The sequence below is a fragment of the Vulpes vulpes genome, chromosome 12 (assembly GCF_048418805.1).
Source record: "Vulpes vulpes isolate BD-2025 chromosome 12, VulVul3, whole genome shotgun sequence".
NCBI classification, from domain to species: domain Eukaryota; kingdom Metazoa; phylum Chordata; class Mammalia; order Carnivora; family Canidae; genus Vulpes; species Vulpes vulpes.
The window spans coordinates 7,209,625-7,228,323 of record NC_132791.1 but is presented as its reverse complement, the minus strand read 5'-3'; the positions used below and the strand labels follow the sequence as shown (position 1 = coordinate 7,228,323).

General features: G+C 43.7%; 1 protein-coding gene across 1 annotated transcript in view; it reads left to right on the top strand.

Moving 5' to 3' along the window:
- The window catches only part of SNX30 (sorting nexin family member 30), a 115,019-nt gene that overhangs the window by 79,337 nt on the left and 16,983 nt on the right, over positions 1 to 18,699 (top strand). The window contains exons 5-7 of the mRNA XM_072727661.1: positions 1,467 to 1,662; positions 3,132 to 3,331; positions 16,910 to 16,996. Coding sequence (XP_072583762.1) covers positions 1,467 to 1,662; positions 3,132 to 3,331; positions 16,910 to 16,996 — 483 coding nt within the window. The remainder of the gene's footprint in view (positions 1 to 1,466; positions 1,663 to 3,131; positions 3,332 to 16,909; positions 16,997 to 18,699) is intronic.

Genomic DNA, 18,699 nt, shown 5'->3' with positions numbered 1-18,699 from the left:
TTAAGAACATTCTCTCAGGTAGTCTGATTTTGAAAGGAAGTAGAGAAACAGAGGAGCAGAGCTGGAGGAAATTGCTCCTCTTCTGGAGGTGGGCGAGCATTACACACTGAAGGATTAGAAGTTGAAGATACAGACAGGAGAGGGAATGGTTAATGGGGCTAGGGCCTTGCTTGGAAGCGAGGTGTAGCCAGGAAAGAGTGGAACCAAGAGCCAAAGTGAAGGGACGTGTGGGTGGCTCAGGGGTTGAGCATCTGCCTTCAGCTCAGGTTGTGATCCTGGGGTCCTGGGATCGAGCCCTGCATCGTGGCTCCCCACGTGGAGCCTGCTTCTCTCTCTGCCTGTGTCTCTGCCTCTCTCTCTCTCTCTCTCTGTTTCTCTCTCTCTCTCTTTCATGAGTAAATAAAATCTTTTTTTTAAAAAAAGAGAGAGCCAAAGTGAAGGCCTTGGATGCAGAAACAAGAAGGAAGTGAAATCAGGAACAGTCTACACTTCAGACGCTGTGGAGAACGGAGCCAGTGATTGTGGTTGTCAAATGGGAGGGGGCTGTCGACCTCCATGTTAGGTATGGGTCCTGTTCTCTGCTCCATCCCTAAATCAGACAAGGTGACCAGGAGGCAGTGGCCTTGTGCCGTGTACCCTTATGTCTCTGTAGACATGCACTACTAGGACCAGGAGTTAGTATTCTGTTTGTATTGAGGGTAGATAGAAGGAGCAGACACCCGATCTTCTGTAGAACCACTTTTGAAGGCACCATTCAAGTAGGTGACATAAGACAACCTGAAGATACTGTAGATTCCTCTTAGAGTTTAATGACAAGAAGTTTATTTGACTGGCAGACTAATGTGCATTTTAAATTTAGGTACAATGGATTCTGTAGCTCAAAATATTTCCCATGTATGCCCTGACCAAGAAATTCAGGATGAAGTGTTTTGTTGTTTACCACATCTATCGTTGGCTTGGGTTTTCTTGCACTGCTTTTTCTGTCACTGTTTCCTGCTTCCCACCCTCTTCTCCCTCCTTTCTTTATATGGCTTTGGTTGGGATATAAATAAATGAATGGAATGAATTTCAACTCTAGAATTTTGCTCCTAAAGATAACTTAGGGTATTTTGTATGAGAGAAAGGGACTTTTTTTTTTCTTTTTCTCAGAGACATCAAGAAATCATGTTAGAAATAGTGTTGGGTTTGAAGGAGAGGGTGCTCAGGTGAGTGAACTTGATTAGAAAGTAGGAGTCCAGCTCTGGTGAAAGGGGTCTGGGCCATAAACACACAGGTGGGGGTGTTTGGTGTTTCTGATGGCAAGGGGAGGGGACTGTTGTGTAGGTGGTCAGTCCTCTAACTCAGCACCTTGTTTTTTGGAGTCTTCTACTTGCAAGAGGAAACCACCCGAAGGAGTTGGCTTACCGAGTCCTGGCTGTGGGAGCGAGTGACCCCTTGAGTTTGCTTGTTCATGTGTCACCCTTTAGGACCTGAACGCCTACAAGAAGCAAGGGATGGCGCTGCTGACCAGAGTGGGCGAGTCTGTCAAGCATGTCACCGGAGGCTACAAGCTGAGGAGTCGACCTCTTGAGTTTGCAGCCATAGGCGACTACTTAGATACGTTTGCACTCAAGCTGGGAACCATTGATCGAATAGCCCAGCGGATCATCAAAGAAGAAATAGGTGAGCCCTTTGTCGAGATCTTGATCTTGCCCAGGGACCAGTGTGCAGAAATGACATTCGTGTGTGCTCAGGAGAACCAAACTGCAGAAATACGGGCGTGACAGAATGAAACCATACTTAAAACACTAATAAATAAATACAAGGAGGGGAGGAGGTCATTGTGACCAGAGTATAATTTTGTGCTCCTTCTTTTGCCCTGCTCCTCGGCCCTTCTGTTTGCTTCCCCCAGGCAAACAGCCACTTCTCTCTCTCTCTCTCTCTCTCTCAACGTTAGCTTTAAAAATGAAGACACTGATTCAACTTCCTTTCATTCATAGGAATGCTAATTTAAAAAAGCAAATTTTGGTAAAATGGCAACATTTTATTGTAATAGCAAGAATCCTGGTGACAAATGGTGGGCTAGATTTTCTTTCAAAGGGAAATAAATCAACACTTGCCCTTGTTCCCTGTGCTTTCATTCTCCTCTACCCACTGATGGTATTATATGGGGCCTGCAGGTGCTAGAGATAGCTTTCAGTACCATCCACATCTAAGGAACATGTGGAATAAATTCGGATGACACCAAGGTGCTGGGGGTGACCTCTGAATGGGAGAGATTCTGCCCATGTAAGACCATATCCATATCAAAATATTTCCTAAAATCCTGTGATTTTTCCACTGCAACTGAATTTTTTATTTCCCTTAAAAAGATCCCCCTAAACTTATGTGAAACTCTACCCCCTGCTGCTGCTAAAATACTGCCTTTTTTCCCCATTTGTTTTTACTTAAGTTTGATTTGCCAACATATAGTATAACACGCAGTGCTCATCCCATCAAGTGCCCTCCTCAGTGCCCGTCACCCAGCTACCCCATCCCCCCACCCACCTCCCCTTCCACAACCCTTTGTTTGTTCCCCAGAGTTAGGAGTCTCTCATGGTTTGTCTCCCTCTCTAATTTTTCTCACTCAGTTCCCCTCCTTTCCCTTATAGTCCCTTCTACTATTTCTTACATTCCCTGTATGAGTGAAACCATATGATGATTGTCCTTCTCCGACTGACTTATTTCACTCAGCATAATACCCTCCAGTTCCATCCACGTCGAAGCAAATGGTGGGTATTCGTCCTTTCTGATCTAAAATACTGCTTCACCGTATGAGTAGGCGAGGGGTTATTTCTGAAGATATTTGGTGGATGTAGCTCCGCCCACTTCCCCCTGAGGCATGGCGGTCCCGTCATCCAGAAGCATGACATCCCCATTATGGGGTGAAGTCTGGTGACGTTACGATGTCAGCTATAAAATGGGTTTTTAGAGATTTTTAAAAAATCATACACAATGTTGTGTTTAAAGGAGAGCATGCCTTGGTGGGTGAATGGCCAAGGAAACACATCTTACTGCAGAGAGCTCTTGGCTACAGTTATTACTGAGTCTGTAATACCGGTGGTGGTCTTAATTATCCACCAAGTCTTAACTAGTGTGTCTTCTCCCTTTAGAGTACCTCGTGGAGCTGAGAGAGTATGGGCCTGTGTACTCCACGTGGAGCGCGTTGGAGGGGGAGCTCTCGGAGCCCCTGGAGGGCGTGTCCGCTTGCATTGGCAACTGCTCAACAGCCTTGGAGGAGCTAACAGATGACATGACAGAAGACTTCCTACCTGTGCTCAGGGAATATATTTTATACTCCGACTCTATGAAGGTGAGCTGGCTCACTTCATACGCTTGAGTACGTTCCTTGTTTCAATCACTTTCAGAAAGTAACTTACTATTTCTTCCTGGGTGGGCAGGATCACATAGACAGACTGACACATAGGCATGTAAATAGAACACATGGCAAATCAGGTGTGTGAACTGAATGAAGGAAAACAGCGTAGAACAAACTCTTAATGTTCTCTGAGATTTCATGGATATGACATCTACTCAACAAGAACAACATGCTGTGGGAGAAGAACAATTGGTTAATTAGAGCTCCTGGGAGTTAAAATCCGATTTGCTGAGATGAAAATTGAAGAGTAAAATTGAAATATGGGGTTGAGGAAATCTTGGGAAGTAAAAGAAGGAAACCAAGTAGTTGGAAAGTAGAACAAAAAAGCAAAAATACTGAGACTGTGAAAGAATGATAGGAGACAGTGAGGATTACTCTCAAAGGTTCAGCATCTGTCTGATAAGAGTTCCTAACCGAGAGAACAAAGACTGATGGCAGGAACTTACAAAAATAATACAAGAAAATCTTCCAAAGCTGATGATGTGAGTTTTCAGATTAAAAGGACATGCTGATTGCCAAAGGAATGAAGAGAGATCCAACCCACAGCATAGCACTGTAAAATTTTAGAACAAACTTACAGGATTTTTGAAAGCTTTTAAAGAAAGAGGGGGAGGGAGGTGATGTGCAAATGGGATAAGAATCAGAATGACTTGGTTTAGCAGCAACGGACGAGAAAAGACAAGAGCTGTGAGGACCAATGATTTCCAACCTCAAATTTTAAATGCAGAATAAGGATGGGGTCAGATGCTTTAATGCCCACACTATAAACTACCCTAGCCTACACTTAGACTAGTTTGAGAGCACAGCTATAGAGGCTCTTATGATGTGATACCAGCTAGAGAAAAGTCAGGCTTCCTAAGGTAGCTCCTCTTCCTGCTTCCCAAAGGAGACCTCTGGTTTATTGATCTGTTTTTGGGGGCAGATCTAGGGCACCCTTTTAAGAAAGATCTCGGTAAGAATTGACAGGAACCTCTTGAGAGAAACTCATCAGATAACTTTGGATTGTACACATGGAAAACCAGAAAAATCATAGCAATTTGAAAACATTCTACACCTTAAGAAGGGAAGTAAAAAGTAATGAATCAACTAGTTATAAAAACTTAAAAAGAAATCCTTATGGAAAACTTCAAGCATACAATAGAAGCAAAGAGAATAGTATGACAAACTTCCGTATACCCATTACCTGTGTTCCATTTTGTTTTACCGGGTATGAACCTTTTAAGGCTCTTGATACGTATTAATTTGTGGACAATGGAAAATGTTCCTGCTAGAATGAATCAGTGTCTGATGTGTACTCTATGAAGCTGATAATAAAACACTTTCAAAGACAGGACTGGGTCTGGATCTCACAGTGGGCAGGGAGATGGTATGAATTTCCTTATCTGTAAGGTGAAAATGATGGTAGTGATGGTGAAGATAAGGATAAAACTCAGGTGTGAGATCAGTAGCCTGAGGCACTTTTGTTGGTAATTACTGGAACTGAGGCTGAAAACCATGGTTCCTGATTCCATAAATCTCTCACTCATTTTCCTCTATTACATTGTTTTTTTGTTTTGTTTTTTAATGAGACGTACACATGGCATATTTAATTCTGTGGCTGAAACAAATGTAGAAAGACATTTTGGCGTTGGTGGTGGGTGGAATGGGTGAGGATAGTCAAAAGGTACAAATGTCCAGTTATAAGTAATAAGTCATGGGATATCACGCACAGCATGGTGACTATAGGTAATACTGTATTGTATATTTGAAAGTTGATAATAGAGTAGAGCTTAAGTTCTTTTTTAAAAATTTTTATTTATATGTTTTTCAAAAATTTTTTGTATTTTTTTTTTTATTGGAGTTCGATTTGCCAACATATAGCATAACACCCAGTGCTCATCCTGCCAAGCGCCCCCCCTCAGTGCCTGTCACCCAGTCACTCTGTCCCCCTGCCCACCTCCCCTTCCACTACCCCTTGTTTGTTTCCCAGAGTTAGGAGTCTATCATGTTCTGTCTCCCTCACTGATATTTCCCATTCATTTTCTTTCCTTTCCCTTTTATTCCCTTCCACTATTTTTTATATTCCCCAAATGAATGAGACCATATAATGTTTGTCCTTGTCCGATTGACTTACCTCACTCAGCATAATACCCTCCAGTTCTATGCATGTTGAAGCAAATGGTGGGTATTTGTCGTATCTAATGGCTGAGTAATATTCCATTGTACACATAGACCACATCTTCTTTATCCATAAGTTTAAAGTTCTTATCAAAGAAAAATTTATAGCCATGTGTGGTGATGGATGTTAACTAATCTTATCATGGTGATCATGTCACAATATATACAAATATCAAATCATCATGTTGTATACCTGAAACTAATATAATGTATGTCAGTTATATCTCAAAAACAAACACCCCAAGATTTCTAGAACTCATACAGCAATTTGGTAGCATGGCAGGATACAAAATCAATGCCCAGAAGCCAGTGGCATTTCTATACACTAACAATGAGACTGAAGAAAGAGAAATTAAGGAGTCAGTCCCATTTACAATTGCCCCCAAAAGCATAAGATACCTAGGAATAAACCTAACCAAAGAGGTAAGGGATCTATACTCTAAAATCCATACTCATGGATTGGCAGAATTAATATTGTGAAAATGTCAATGTTACCCAGGGCAATTTACAAGTTTAATGCAATCCCTATCAAAATGCCATGGACTTTCTTCAGAGAGTTAGAACAAATTATTTTAAGATTTGTGTGGAATCAGAAAAGACCCCGAATAGCCAGGGGAATTTTAAAAAAGAAACCATATCTGGGGGCATCACAATGCCAGATTTCAGGTTGTACTACAAAGCTGTGGTCATCAAGACAGTGTGGTACTGGCACAAAAACAGACACATAGGTCAGTGGAACAGAATAGAGAACCCAGAAGTGGACCCTGAACTTTATGGTCAACTAATATTCGATAAAGGAGGAAAGACTATCCATTGGAAGAAATACGGTCTCTTCAATAAATGGTGCTGGGAAAATTGGACATCCACATGCAGAAGAATGAAACTAGACTACTCTCTTGTACCATACACAAAGATAAACTCAAAATGGATGAAAGATCTAAATGTGAGACAAGATTCCATCAAAATCCTAGAGGAGAACAGAGGCAACACCCTTTTTGAACTTGGCCATAGTAACTTCTTGCAAGATACATCCACAAAGGCAAAAGAAACAAAAGCAAAAATGAACTATTGGGACTTCATCAAGATAAGAAGCTTTTGCACAGCAAAGGATACAGTCAACAAAACTAAAAGACAACCTACAGAATGGGAGAAGATATTTGCAAATGACATATCAGATAAAGGGCTAGTTTCCAAGATCTATAAAGAACTTATTAAACTCAACACCAAAGAAACAAACAATCCAATCATGAAATGGGCAAAAGACATGAAGAGAAATCTCACAGAGGAAGACATAGACATGGCCAACACGCACATGAGAAAATGCTCTGCATCACTTGCCATCAGGGAAATACAAATCAAAACCACAGTGAGACACCACCTCACACCAGTGAGAATGGGGAAAATTAACAAGGCAGGAAACCACAAATGTTGGAGAGGATGCGGAGAAAAGGGAACCCTCCTGCACTGTTGGTGGGAATGTGAACTGGTGCAGCCACTCTGGAAAACTGTGTGGAGGTTTCTCAAAGAGTTAAAAATAGACCTGCCCTACGACCCAGCAATTGCACTGTTGGGGATTTACCCCAAAGATGCAGATGCAATGAAACGCCAGGACACCTGCACCTCGATGTTTATAGCAGCAATGTCCACAATAGCCAAACTGTGGAAGGAGCCTCGGTGTCCATTGAAAGATGATGGATAAAGAAGATGTGGTCTATGTATACAATGGAGTATACTGTTTGTGGTTTATGTATACTGAATGGAATATTCCTCAGCCATTAGAAATGACAAATACAAAAAAAAAAAAAAGAAATGACAAATACCCACCATTTGCTTCAACGTGGATGGAACTGGAGGGTATTATGCTGAATGAAATAAGTCAGTCGGAGAAGGACAAACATTATATGTTCTCATTCATTTAGGGAATATAAATAATAGTGAAAGGGAATATAAGGGAAGGGAGAAGAAATGTGTGGGAAATATCAGTGAGGGAGACAGAATATAAAGACCCCTAACTCTGGGAAAAGAACTAGGGGTTGTGGAAGGGGAGGAGGGCGGGGGGTGGGGGTGAATGGGTGACGGGCACTGAGGGGAGCACTTGACGGGATGAGCACTGGGTGTTATTCTGTATGTTGGCAAATTGAACACCAATAAAAAAATAAATTTATTACAAAAAATAAATAAAAGCCTGTTTCCACCGAAAAAAACAAAAAACCAAAAGGCACCCTGACTTGCTTAAAATGAGCCAGAATATTTTGCTTTACTTATAAAGTTAATAGCCTCTGTTTTTGTAAACAAAAGTAAATTTCTACAATCCCCAGGTAGTCTTTGAATTTGTCTCTTAAATAGACACAACCTTCATCCAAAATGCTCCCTTCACCTTGCCAGACAGAAAATCTGATGCATACACAGTCCTGGGATATTACAATACACATTACTTTGTTCTTGCATGTGGCAGGTATATTAGTACTTAATATATTTGTGTACTCGGAGCAGGATTTTAAATTGTCATTTAGCTCAGGTTTATCTGGCATCTTTATTAAAATATTATTAGACAGTGAGACATAAGCTTATGTGAGTAATTGAAGTTCTACATCAAAGAAACACTTGTTTGCTCACTTTCTTCACCCCCTGTGTGAGGCATATAGAGTTTCTCATTCACTAAGCCTCAATAAACATTAATCAGGTTAATTAGGCTGGGAGAATGGGAGTGTATGAGGTGTTTTCTGGAAAGGGCATAGGAAGGAGGAAGTGTTGACTGGTGGTCTCTGAAACCCTAGCTCTGCCTCATTGGTGAGCTGAGCTAAGCCTGGTTAGAAGGAAATACCATCTACCCACTCCCATGCTTTCCAACAGGAAAATGTCTCTGCAGAGCAGTCTGGGTAAGACAGAGTGACTTGATGACAGAGCCACGACCACGTGGGTCCATGATCTCCAGCATTTTCTCCATGCAAGACTAGACTGACGTTCGACTATTTCAACTTCCTAATGTTTGCCAAGGTCTGTGTGGCCAGGTCTAAAGACACCAGGAGAGGGGGATAGATGTCTTAAGTGGCTCCCCTGCCTTTGCCTTGTAGATATTGCTGCTCTCTAAGAATTCTTAGCTGAAATTTACTCCTCTGAGAGAGTCATACAGTCCCATTTCAATAATAACTTTCTGATTTGTGGGATAAGTGAGATAGACTTTGCTATTCAGCACGAAAACTCAACATAGAGTTGAGAGCTTGTCGAAGGCCTGGTTGTGTCACGTTCAGTATCCACTACCATATGGTCTTCAGGCCCGAGCCAGTCCTTCCAGTTTTGTTTTGGTGGGGAGGTCTTATGATGGCCCCGAGTGGACCAAAGTGAGTATACATCCTCATCGTTTGGAATGAGAGGTCTGTGACATAGGAGTTTGAAGTAGTTGTGGGTCTAAGCTGAGTCCTGCATGGAGTAAATGCTGGAGATCATTGAAGCCCTCTCCCATTAGGGGCTAAGGTTGGGGTTCCTCTCGGAGTTTGAAAAGGTCTCTCGAGTGACTTCATGTCCTAGATCTAGATCATCTTGTCTATCTTTCTCATTTGCTAGATGAGGAGATAGAGCCCCATCAGCAAATCTTTTCTTTATTCCATGGCCACAGTGCTAAATGAGAAGTCACCTTGTATCTGTGTCTTTACTGTTGGCCAAGAAGCAAACCAGATCATTTCCTGTTTTTTGAGGCTGAGTCTCACTCAAATTGTGTCTGTTGAAATGCACTTGTGGCTGGATACATTCTGTTCCCTTTGAAGGTAGAAAGAAAGGACAGAAAAAGTAGGATTGTTATCAGGCACGTGGAACACATGGACAATGTTCAGTGAACAACGAGGACAGCTTGTCCTAAAAAGATGGCTGAGGTCATGTATTTCAAGGATGCCAAGGAGAGATAATGAACAGTGTGTGAGAGGGAGGGGTATCAAAGTCACCCTCAGGCCCGGGACTCAAGTTAAACACTCCGAAGACATGTGCAGGTAAGCCCTTAAATGGGATTTTACATCCTATAGACTATGTGTGGGGAAAACATAATTATTAAGATAGTGATGGGCTGGGAGAGAACTTCCTAGAGTCCTTACAAATTTTAGGCAGTGCCTTTTGAGTATTGGTATCCTTATGACCAGGACACAAGTAGGAGAAGCTTTAAGAAGGTTGGAGTAGAACCATCTTATTTCCCATACTGCCTTATTCATAGAAGGTGGTTAGCAACTGTTTAATTGAATGTGACATTGTGGTCAATTAGAAACATTAACAGATATGTAACTACTGCATGACCTGTATCTTGTTATTTTTAAGAGATGGGTTTACCTACAAGTCAAGGAGCATGCTTATCTTGTTGAATGACTAGGGTGGATTGAGAGCCAGTAGAGGTTGGTGAGGAAAAGCCACACAGAAGAGGTGGCTTTGGCTGGAGACTCAAATAACATGTAGGAGTTGCCTGTGCAAGGATCAGAGGATTGGGCATTATAGGCAAAACGAATAGCTGGTGCAAAGGTTCTAAAGCAGAAATGCACTTTTTTTTGGTTTCTTTGCAGATTAGAAAGGCAGATGTGAGAGGAATCCAACAAGCAAGGGAGCAAGTAGAAAGAGGTGAACTCAAAGAGATAGAGACCAGGACATGCATAGTAGTAGCATCTTAAAGGCCATGGTTGGTAAGAGTCTGGATTTTAGTCTTAGGAACAAAAGGGAAGGTATTCGGGTTAATGTGGGGGATTGACCGGATACAGTTTTCACTTTAAGAAGACACCTAGTGCTACAACAATGTGGAAAGTGGGTTGAAGGAAATGAGAGTGGAGTCAGGGAGACATTTAGGAAAATTGTCACAGGGAGCCATGGGGCCAGTAACTATGGTGGTAGAGCTTGGGCTGCAGTGCTGGATTTGGGTAGGTTTTGGATGAAAGGCCAACCAGACTTGCTGCTGTATTAATGTGAAGTCAGAAAAGGGAGGGGATTCCTGGGCTTTTGGACTGTGGTTACGGTTCATTAGGATGGGGAGATTCAGGGTAGAACAAGATTGGGCAGTTGGGAATCAAATTGAGTTCAAAAATGCCTAATAGTCATTAGAGATGTCATGGCAATTGATTATGAGTTTAGTTCAGAGTGGAAATAGAAATTTGGGAGTTGTTTGCATATAGGCATTTAACTCCATGGGAGGGCAGTAGACCATCTAGTGAGATGAGATCCAGGTAACTAACTAGTCTGGGCCTGACTCTGAGGCATGACAGTATTTAGTGGCCTAGTACCTAATTAGGAGGAGGAACAAGTAGAAAAGGAGACTCAGAAGGATTGGTAATGTAGTAGGAGGAAAAAAGTAGAGGAAGCCAAGAGAAATGTTTTTAGAAGGAGCATGATCCACAGTAACCATTATATTTAATAATATGGAGGTCATTGGCGATTGTGGTTAGAGATGTGAGATGTGGATGCAGACGTTTGGTTTTAAAGACATAGTTTGTCTTTGAATTGGACATACTGGGGATCCCTGGGTGGCTCAGTGGTTTAGCGCCGCCTTCTGCCCAGGGTGTGATCCTGGAGTCCTGGGATCAAGTCCCACGTCGGGCTCCCTGTGTGGGGCCTGCTTCTCCCTCGGCCTGTGTCTCTGCCTCTCTCTCTCTCTCAGTCTGTGTGTGTGTATGTGTCTCATGAATAAATAAATAAAACCTTTAAAAATATATCTGAATTGGAGATACTTTGAACAATGTTCTGGAATAGATAGCTTTTTCCAAATGTGAGTTTTTTCATTGTGTTTTTTTCCAGCTTGCCCACCTTTTCCAGTACAAGCCACAAGGTGGGGCTAATTAGTCTAGCAACTAGGCTTCAGGTTGGCCACTTCCACAGCCTTTGAAACCAAAACCAGACATTTTGGAAGATTTGGGCGGGGAGTTCCTTTCTCCTAAACAAAAATAATTATGTATTGAAGACATGATTTCTTGAAAAAAAATGAAGGAACAGGATATAGAAATGTACATGATCTCAAATGTTTTAAAAAGATGGAAAAATATATAAAAATGAACAATCAGAACAATCTCTGGATCCAGGGATCCCAAGCACAGTTGAGATTGGGGCTTAAAATCCTAAAATCAAGATGTAAAGTAAAATATTACAAAATGTTGACTCTTAGTCTTCTTCCTGTGCTTGGCTTTTAGCGTTCTATCTTCCCTGCAGGGATTAGAAGAGCCTTTTCTATAAAAATCCAAACAGGCCAAGAAGAGATTTGAAGATACTGGTAATGGGGAAGGATCCACAATGAAATGACCCAGCAGAGTCCCTGTAGAGAATTGTCAACAAGCCCTCTATGTGCAGAGAGCTTTTAGTTTTATAGTGTCTCCCGCTTGGATGAGTGGGCAGAGAAGGTCCCTGAATATTTAAGAGAAGATTCTAATATGTATATGAAATAAAAAGAAAGAAAAAAATGTATATTCCCTGAAACATCATTGAAGGAAAAGAAAATTTCCAGGAAAAAAACTCATTAATATCTTCAAAAAGAGATGTCACAAGCATAAAACAAGACTTTTTTTTCTTAGTATCTAGTGAACAAAGAAATGAGTATTAAAATCATGATAGAAATGGGAAAAAAATAGAAGAGTTAGGAGAAAAAGTAAAATCACATGTAAAGGGAAACAGAATTTGAGAGGGGAAAAAAATAGGAAAATTAGAGGACCAGGCCTCAGTATCCAATAAAATTAACAGACTGCCAGGAAGAGAAAACACAGAAATGGGAGACATCAAAGAAGTCATTCGAGGGAAAAAACTAGAAGTAAAAACATGAGGTGTTACTGGCTGTGCCTAGGAGATGAGATTTCCCCCCTTTTGTATGTTTTTATTTTCCAAATTTTCTGTAACAAGTATCTTTCAAAACTAGAGGGAAATGTGTGATTTTAATATTACCCACCTTGCCCTAGAAAATTTAACTCATAGGTGGTCCATTTGCGATAGAATGAATATGTAAAAAGAGCATGTCAAAAGGGGCAACCTAAGTTCATCCAATCAGAAGTTCTGTCACCAGGACCAGGGTTAGACTCATGTTCCCGTCTGCAGGAAAATACTGTCCTAGAGGGACACCCCAACACAAACCGCAGTGCTATGTTGGGTATTTGATCTTTTATTCCCATTTGAGCATATTTCTTTATTACTGAACACTCATTATTCTGCACGAATCCCCCTTGGGTCTCCTCAGCCCCTGGCATCCCAGAATATGAACCATTCTGTTCTGTAGTTCTCCGCGCATGGCTGAGCTGTTCCTGCTGCTTTTATCTGCTTCCCCAACCCTGCATCCTAATGTCACTCTTACAATGAAGTTTGAATTGCTTAAAAACCTTTGGGACTCCAGGTGGCTTTTTGGTAGCTTGCTGGCCTTTTGCACTAGAGGCTCTTTTGGTGCTACCTCTTCCTCATCCTCTAAGTTTGTGAGCCCACCGTCTCACTGGCGGAAGACGTGAGCATGAGCTCTGGGTGTGGAGAGGGAATGTTGAACCTTCCAGTTGATGCTGACCGTTGTGGTATTTTCTTGGAAAAGAATCCAGTTTCCAATTCCAGAAATTGGAAGCCAAACAAACCACAGACTGAATCTGTGCTTTAACTTCCAAACACTGTTGTCATTGTAGTTCAGGGGTTATTATTAGCTTGTTACTAACAGTTTGGATGATTGGTAGTATGTTTCCATTGTTTTAACTCTTTTATTATGGAAAAATTGAGACGTCCAAAAGTAGAAGGGGGGGAAGGATAACAAACCTCCGCGTACCCATTAGCCCTACCCATTAGCCGACAGCCAGCTAAGCAGTCGCGCATTCATGATCCACGGTGTTCTAACTCTGCTACCACCTGCCACCCCCTTCAGCCCCCACCCCAGATTATTTTAAAGCAAATCCCAGGCATCAGATTGCTTTGTACAAAAATGTTTAGTACTTATCTCTAAAATGCAAGTGTTCTTTTTTAAAAAGAAGAATCACATTATTATCACACCTGAAGTTTTGCTCTTAAGATTTCCTCAAATTTCCAGTTAGCATCTCTTTCCTCAGTTGTCTCAGACGCTGTTTCTGTAGATGTTTTTCGAGATCATGATCCAAATAAAATCCATACTTTGCTCAATCTGTTCCTTAAGTATTTAAAAAAAAAATCCCTCCCCATCTCTTGTTCCTTGCCAAGAGGAACTTGTTATTTGTTAAAGAAAAGGAGTCATTTTCCCTCTCTACATTTGAAAAGCAGGGTGGTGAAGGACCAGATTACTAGGGCCATCTCAAAATCATGATGAAATGTCCTACCTTAAAAAAAAAAAAAAGCAACCACAGCATATGAGAAAAATATATCTCATGTCTAATTAAAAGGCAACTTCTCACTGAGGCCCTTCCTGGCTACTCTGTGTACAACTCCACCATTCCCCGGACCCTTGGCACCTCGTATCCTCCTGTCCTATTTTCTTTTTTTTCTTTCCACTCAGCACTACCGTATCCACTGTCTATTAATATCTTTTACTGTGCGATCTACCTCCTTTCTAGAATGTAAGCTTCATGGAGGCAAGCCGTATCCCCAGCACCTGAATCATGAATGAAGACACATAAAGGCAGGGCCGAAACCAGGTGGGGAGGGTGGGATGGGGGAAGGGGCAGAGCGACGCAAGGCAGCAAGGAAGGTATCCCCATGCAGGTCACCTTTTGATTCACATTATCCACCAGCATCAAAGACCCTGACAGAGTTCTGTGAGCAGCTCAGGTGATGACTAGCTTTTGCTTGTCTCTTAGTGACGGAGGGGCCTCTCCATGGCTGCTGTCTGGACGGACCCCTTTGTGGTCTCAAGCTCAGGCCCTGTCAACCATAGGCTGGTTTGACCAACTCTATCAAAATAGCCTGTGGTGTTTGGGGGTGCAAGGCTGGTCCTCTCAGATAATCACCAGCTGTGTGCAAAGATGCTTTTAACAAGGACGGTAGTCTCAGCTTAGCTCATTCAAACACATTTCCCAACCCGTAGCGTGGTTGGGCTCACGGTCACACTGGGAAATTACACGCTGTCCTGGAATGCGACGAGCAATGCCCTGAGTCACCACTGTGCTGTTAGCAGCGTGGCCGCAGCCAGATCCCTTCACTCTACCTTGGTGTTCTTGTCTATAAAATGGAGATAATATCCTTTCGCTTGTGCAGGCTCATTGTGAGTCTTTTCTGCTGTCCAGTGACGTGGGGGATGTTAGTGCAAATCCTCCAGCTGTGTGCACGAGGAGGCGGCATTCTGGTCACTTGGGGTGATGTGAGGGTAGCAGGGGCTGAGGAGTCAGAGGCTGACCTCCCCTCCCCTGGGCCAGAGAGGGCCCTGGCTAACTAGGGGAGGGAGTATGGCTGGATCTTGGGGGCCCCCTCACTGGCTTTAGAGGGGATGCATTTTCTCTGTGCTAGCTGTGTGGAGCTCCTGCCATCCCTCCCCTCCTAGGGATGCAGAACAAAGAGTTCTCAAGCAGAACGAGGGACAGAAGGCCCGCACTGTACTGACTGGGTTCCGAGGCATTGCTTTGACAGCATTTCTAGCTTTGGTTGGGGGTTCTTGCCACACTGACTGAGCGTGTATCACTGCAACAGCCCAGCCCACTCCTAGTCTGTGCTTTTTCCAGTAAGATATGAAGTGTCCCATGGTGGGAGTCCACAGCAGTGGTGAGGATTCCAGTCAGCCCCTCCCCGTTGCTCCGTTGTGTCCTAGAGAAACCACATTTGTGTCTCCGTGGATAGCATTGTGTGTTTGGGTAGAGATGATGATTTCATGATCTACTAGTACCAGGCTAGGAGATTTGGAATATTTTCTGGGTTCTCTGAAATCCACAAAGGACCCCTAACTTTTTTGTTTTCACTTTATCTATCTACGTGCTGTCCGATGGGGCAGCCACTAGCCATAGGTAGCTATTAAAGCTTAAATTGAAATTAGCGAACCACAGTCCTGAATCCAGCTCCTCAGTCGCACCAGCCAATTTCAAGAGTTCAAAGAGCATGTGGAGCTCATGGTCACTGCATCGAAGTGCAAATTATGGGAAGTTACCCCTGGGGCAGAGCGTTCTGTGGAACAGCAAACGTCCCTTCTCACAGCTTGATGAGCCCAGAGAGGGAACTTCAGAGCATTCAGGAAAGAGAAGAGTGGCCAACAAAAGATAGGCTATTGCAGATCTTTTCCTCATGTTCTCCACAAGATAAAACACCTCTCAAAGGAAATACTTACTTCAGGGGAAGAGGTTCCCCGTGTTGATGCATTCCGTTAGAAGGTTTTCCCCAAAGCGCACTCAACTCTTCAAGCACTCCTCACATTTTAGCACATTATCAGGGACCCACAGTGCCCACTGTGTAGCCAAGGAAGGCTCCTTCCTGCCCGACTCTGTACTCTGCTGGAAGGTGCTTATGGGAAAAGCATGAGACTAGAAACTTTCACAGCACTTTGTGACTTCTGAGTTAGTGGGAAAGAAAAGAAAATTCCTATTGCTCTTGATTTGCCTTCCAGGCCCCTTATACAAAAAAAAAAAAAAAAAAGAGAGAGAGAGAGAGAAAAGAAGCCCTTGGATGAGACAAATGCTTTCCTATCTAGACTGTGGCTCGCATTCTTTTCCGTCCTACCTAGTAGGGTCCTTGTGGCAGAGCCAGAACCAGGCAGGGCAAGGGAGGCACTCGTGTTCAGGTGCCGAGCTTGTACTTACAGGGGCCCAACAGCGATTGTCTCCTCAAATGTTGGGTCCTGGGCACCTGGCTTGCTTCGGCCCTCTGTAGGCTGGCTCTGTTCCAGCTCATTTCCCACTCACCCTGGCGGCCTCACTGTGTGGTTGTAGGGATTCTGGACTTGTATGTAGATGCGGCTTTGTACTATGTCTGCACCTCTTCCCTACCTGGAACCCCTCAGGTAGGGTCTGTTATCTCTTTGCTCTTTGTATGCCTGGTCCAGACTGGGGGACACGTAAGCAGCTAATGGATCCGTGAGCAAGTCAGTCCACCAGGAATCAACTGGATTCAGTCAAGCACTCTCCTGACTTAGACTTTTCCAGGAACAGTTCAGAGAACATCCTGCATTGTCACCTGCCATGCTCCACATTTCAGCACAGCTGAGTCGTCTCGTCAGTGTGGCTGAGGATGGGCACTGTTGCCCCTACTTGTCCTTGCCCAGAGCTCCTGTCACCTTCAGGATCAGCTCTGAGAGTTGTTCCAGCCCTCTTCCACCCCTGCTTCCTGCAGAGTCCATATCACGTGCCACACCGCAGCCAGCCTGTCCTGGGAGCATGTGGCTGGGCCTGGGTGTGCCATGACTTGGGGAGGAATGGGGTAAAGAAGCAACTGTCTGGGGCTTGGAGGCTCCTTTGTGAACTCCGTGTTACATGCTTCTCTCTCCTCCCACAGAGCGTTCTGAAGAAGAGGGACCAAGTGCAAGCAGAGTACGAAGCCAAACTGGAAGCTGTGGCTCTGAGAAAGGAAGACCGCCCCAAGGTCAGAGAAGCCACCCCGGGAGGGATGGGCTCCTCAGGGCGGCAGCCGGGGCTGCCCTGTTGTGCTAACTGAAGTCTTGTCCCTAGATCCATACATCTGCGGTGATCAGCCCCAGCTGGACTCTTCATGCTGTTATTTTCCTCTATTTGCTGCCTTCCATATCTTATTTCTGGAAATTCCTAACATGCTCATGGGGTTGAGTTTACTGCTGTTTCCTGAGCGTTCTTTTTTTTTTTTTTTTTTTTTTTTTAAAGACTCTCAGCTTTGCCACTCAAGGGCGGTTTTTCTCTCTTTGTAAAATGGAATTGAGTGGGAAAGCGGGAAGAACAGTCTAGGTCAGCATTCTCAAAAGTATGGCTTGCTAACTCATCCACAAGCTGTTGCCAGTCCATGACAAGAAAGGTGTAGAAGCAGAGAATCAGCAGTTTTATAGCAATCTGATATTTGCTGAGCAGTCAACAGGCCTGCTGTCCAGCTAGCTCCCACGGAGCACCCTGCGGACTAGTTACACATAGTAGGTCTGCGACTTTGTCGCCCTGAGGAAAACACCCAACATTGCCACAAAGTTTGAGAAGCACTGATTGAGCTTATTTACGAGCTCTGGGTCTAGACAGAGGATCATAGTGTAAACATGCTTCTGTTGTATTGCCCACTGCCATTTGTTGCCTTTTTCTCCCCAGGCTGAAATGTGATAAAAAAAAAAAAAAAAACAAGATTAATAACAGCCAATGTGCAAGTGCTAACAGTGTGCTAAGCTCTTTACAATGTCTTGTGGAGTCCCTGCAACAGTCGTGTGGTTTGGGTACCATTATTGTTCCCATTTGAGGGATGAGCAAACCGAGGCCCAGGATCTGAAAGCTAGCAAATGTTACTGCCTCTGACTTTAGAACCTTGCCAGTCACCACTGTGCGCCTGTGCTCCTTTTTGTCTGTAGTTGGGTGGTCTGTTTTCAAAACAAGGGGTAGGGGTAGGGAATGTTATTCAAAAGATAAAGCTCAGGGGCCCAAGGTTCGGGGAAGTCGTTTGATATCGGAACCGTTCGTCTCCCTCTGCCTTGGTTCTTGCTGCTGCTGCAGCCGAGCCGAGATGCCGCTGGAAAGGAACCAGCTTTGGAAATTGGAAACCCACACCTCAGAAATGGCACGCCTTGACTCCATATGGAACTTTTTTTTTTCTTTCTTTTTATGAATTGCCTCACATGATCACCACAGCAGTCATCTGAGGCCCAGGGGGAAGGCATTGTTCTTTCCCTGTTTCACGGGTGAGGAATGAGCCACAAAGCAGCGCGATGAATTGCCTAGCTCTGCGGCTGCCTGGTGTCCCAGTGTGCGGGATGCAGCAGGTGCACAATACACGTTTTGGCCTTGCTCCCTGTGTCACCCATAGGGATCTATACAGACTGAAGGTTGCATATGTCTGATGGAAAGCCAGGAGATAAGGATGGGGACTCTTGTCATCGGCCCCATGTGTGCAGCTGGGACGTGGCCAGGATGCTAGGCACCTCTCTTCCATTCCTCCGGCCACAGGCCTGCTTCTGTCCTGTGTGTCACCAGGGGGACCGTGATGGGAATGTAGCTCTGTGCACAGAGCCCTCTGCTTCTAGCTACCTGTTCCCTTGACTAGTTCCTAGCCATATTCTGGAGCATGGTGCCATTTAAAGGAGTGACATGAAATATTGTGTTCTTTTTTCTTTCTTTTTATTT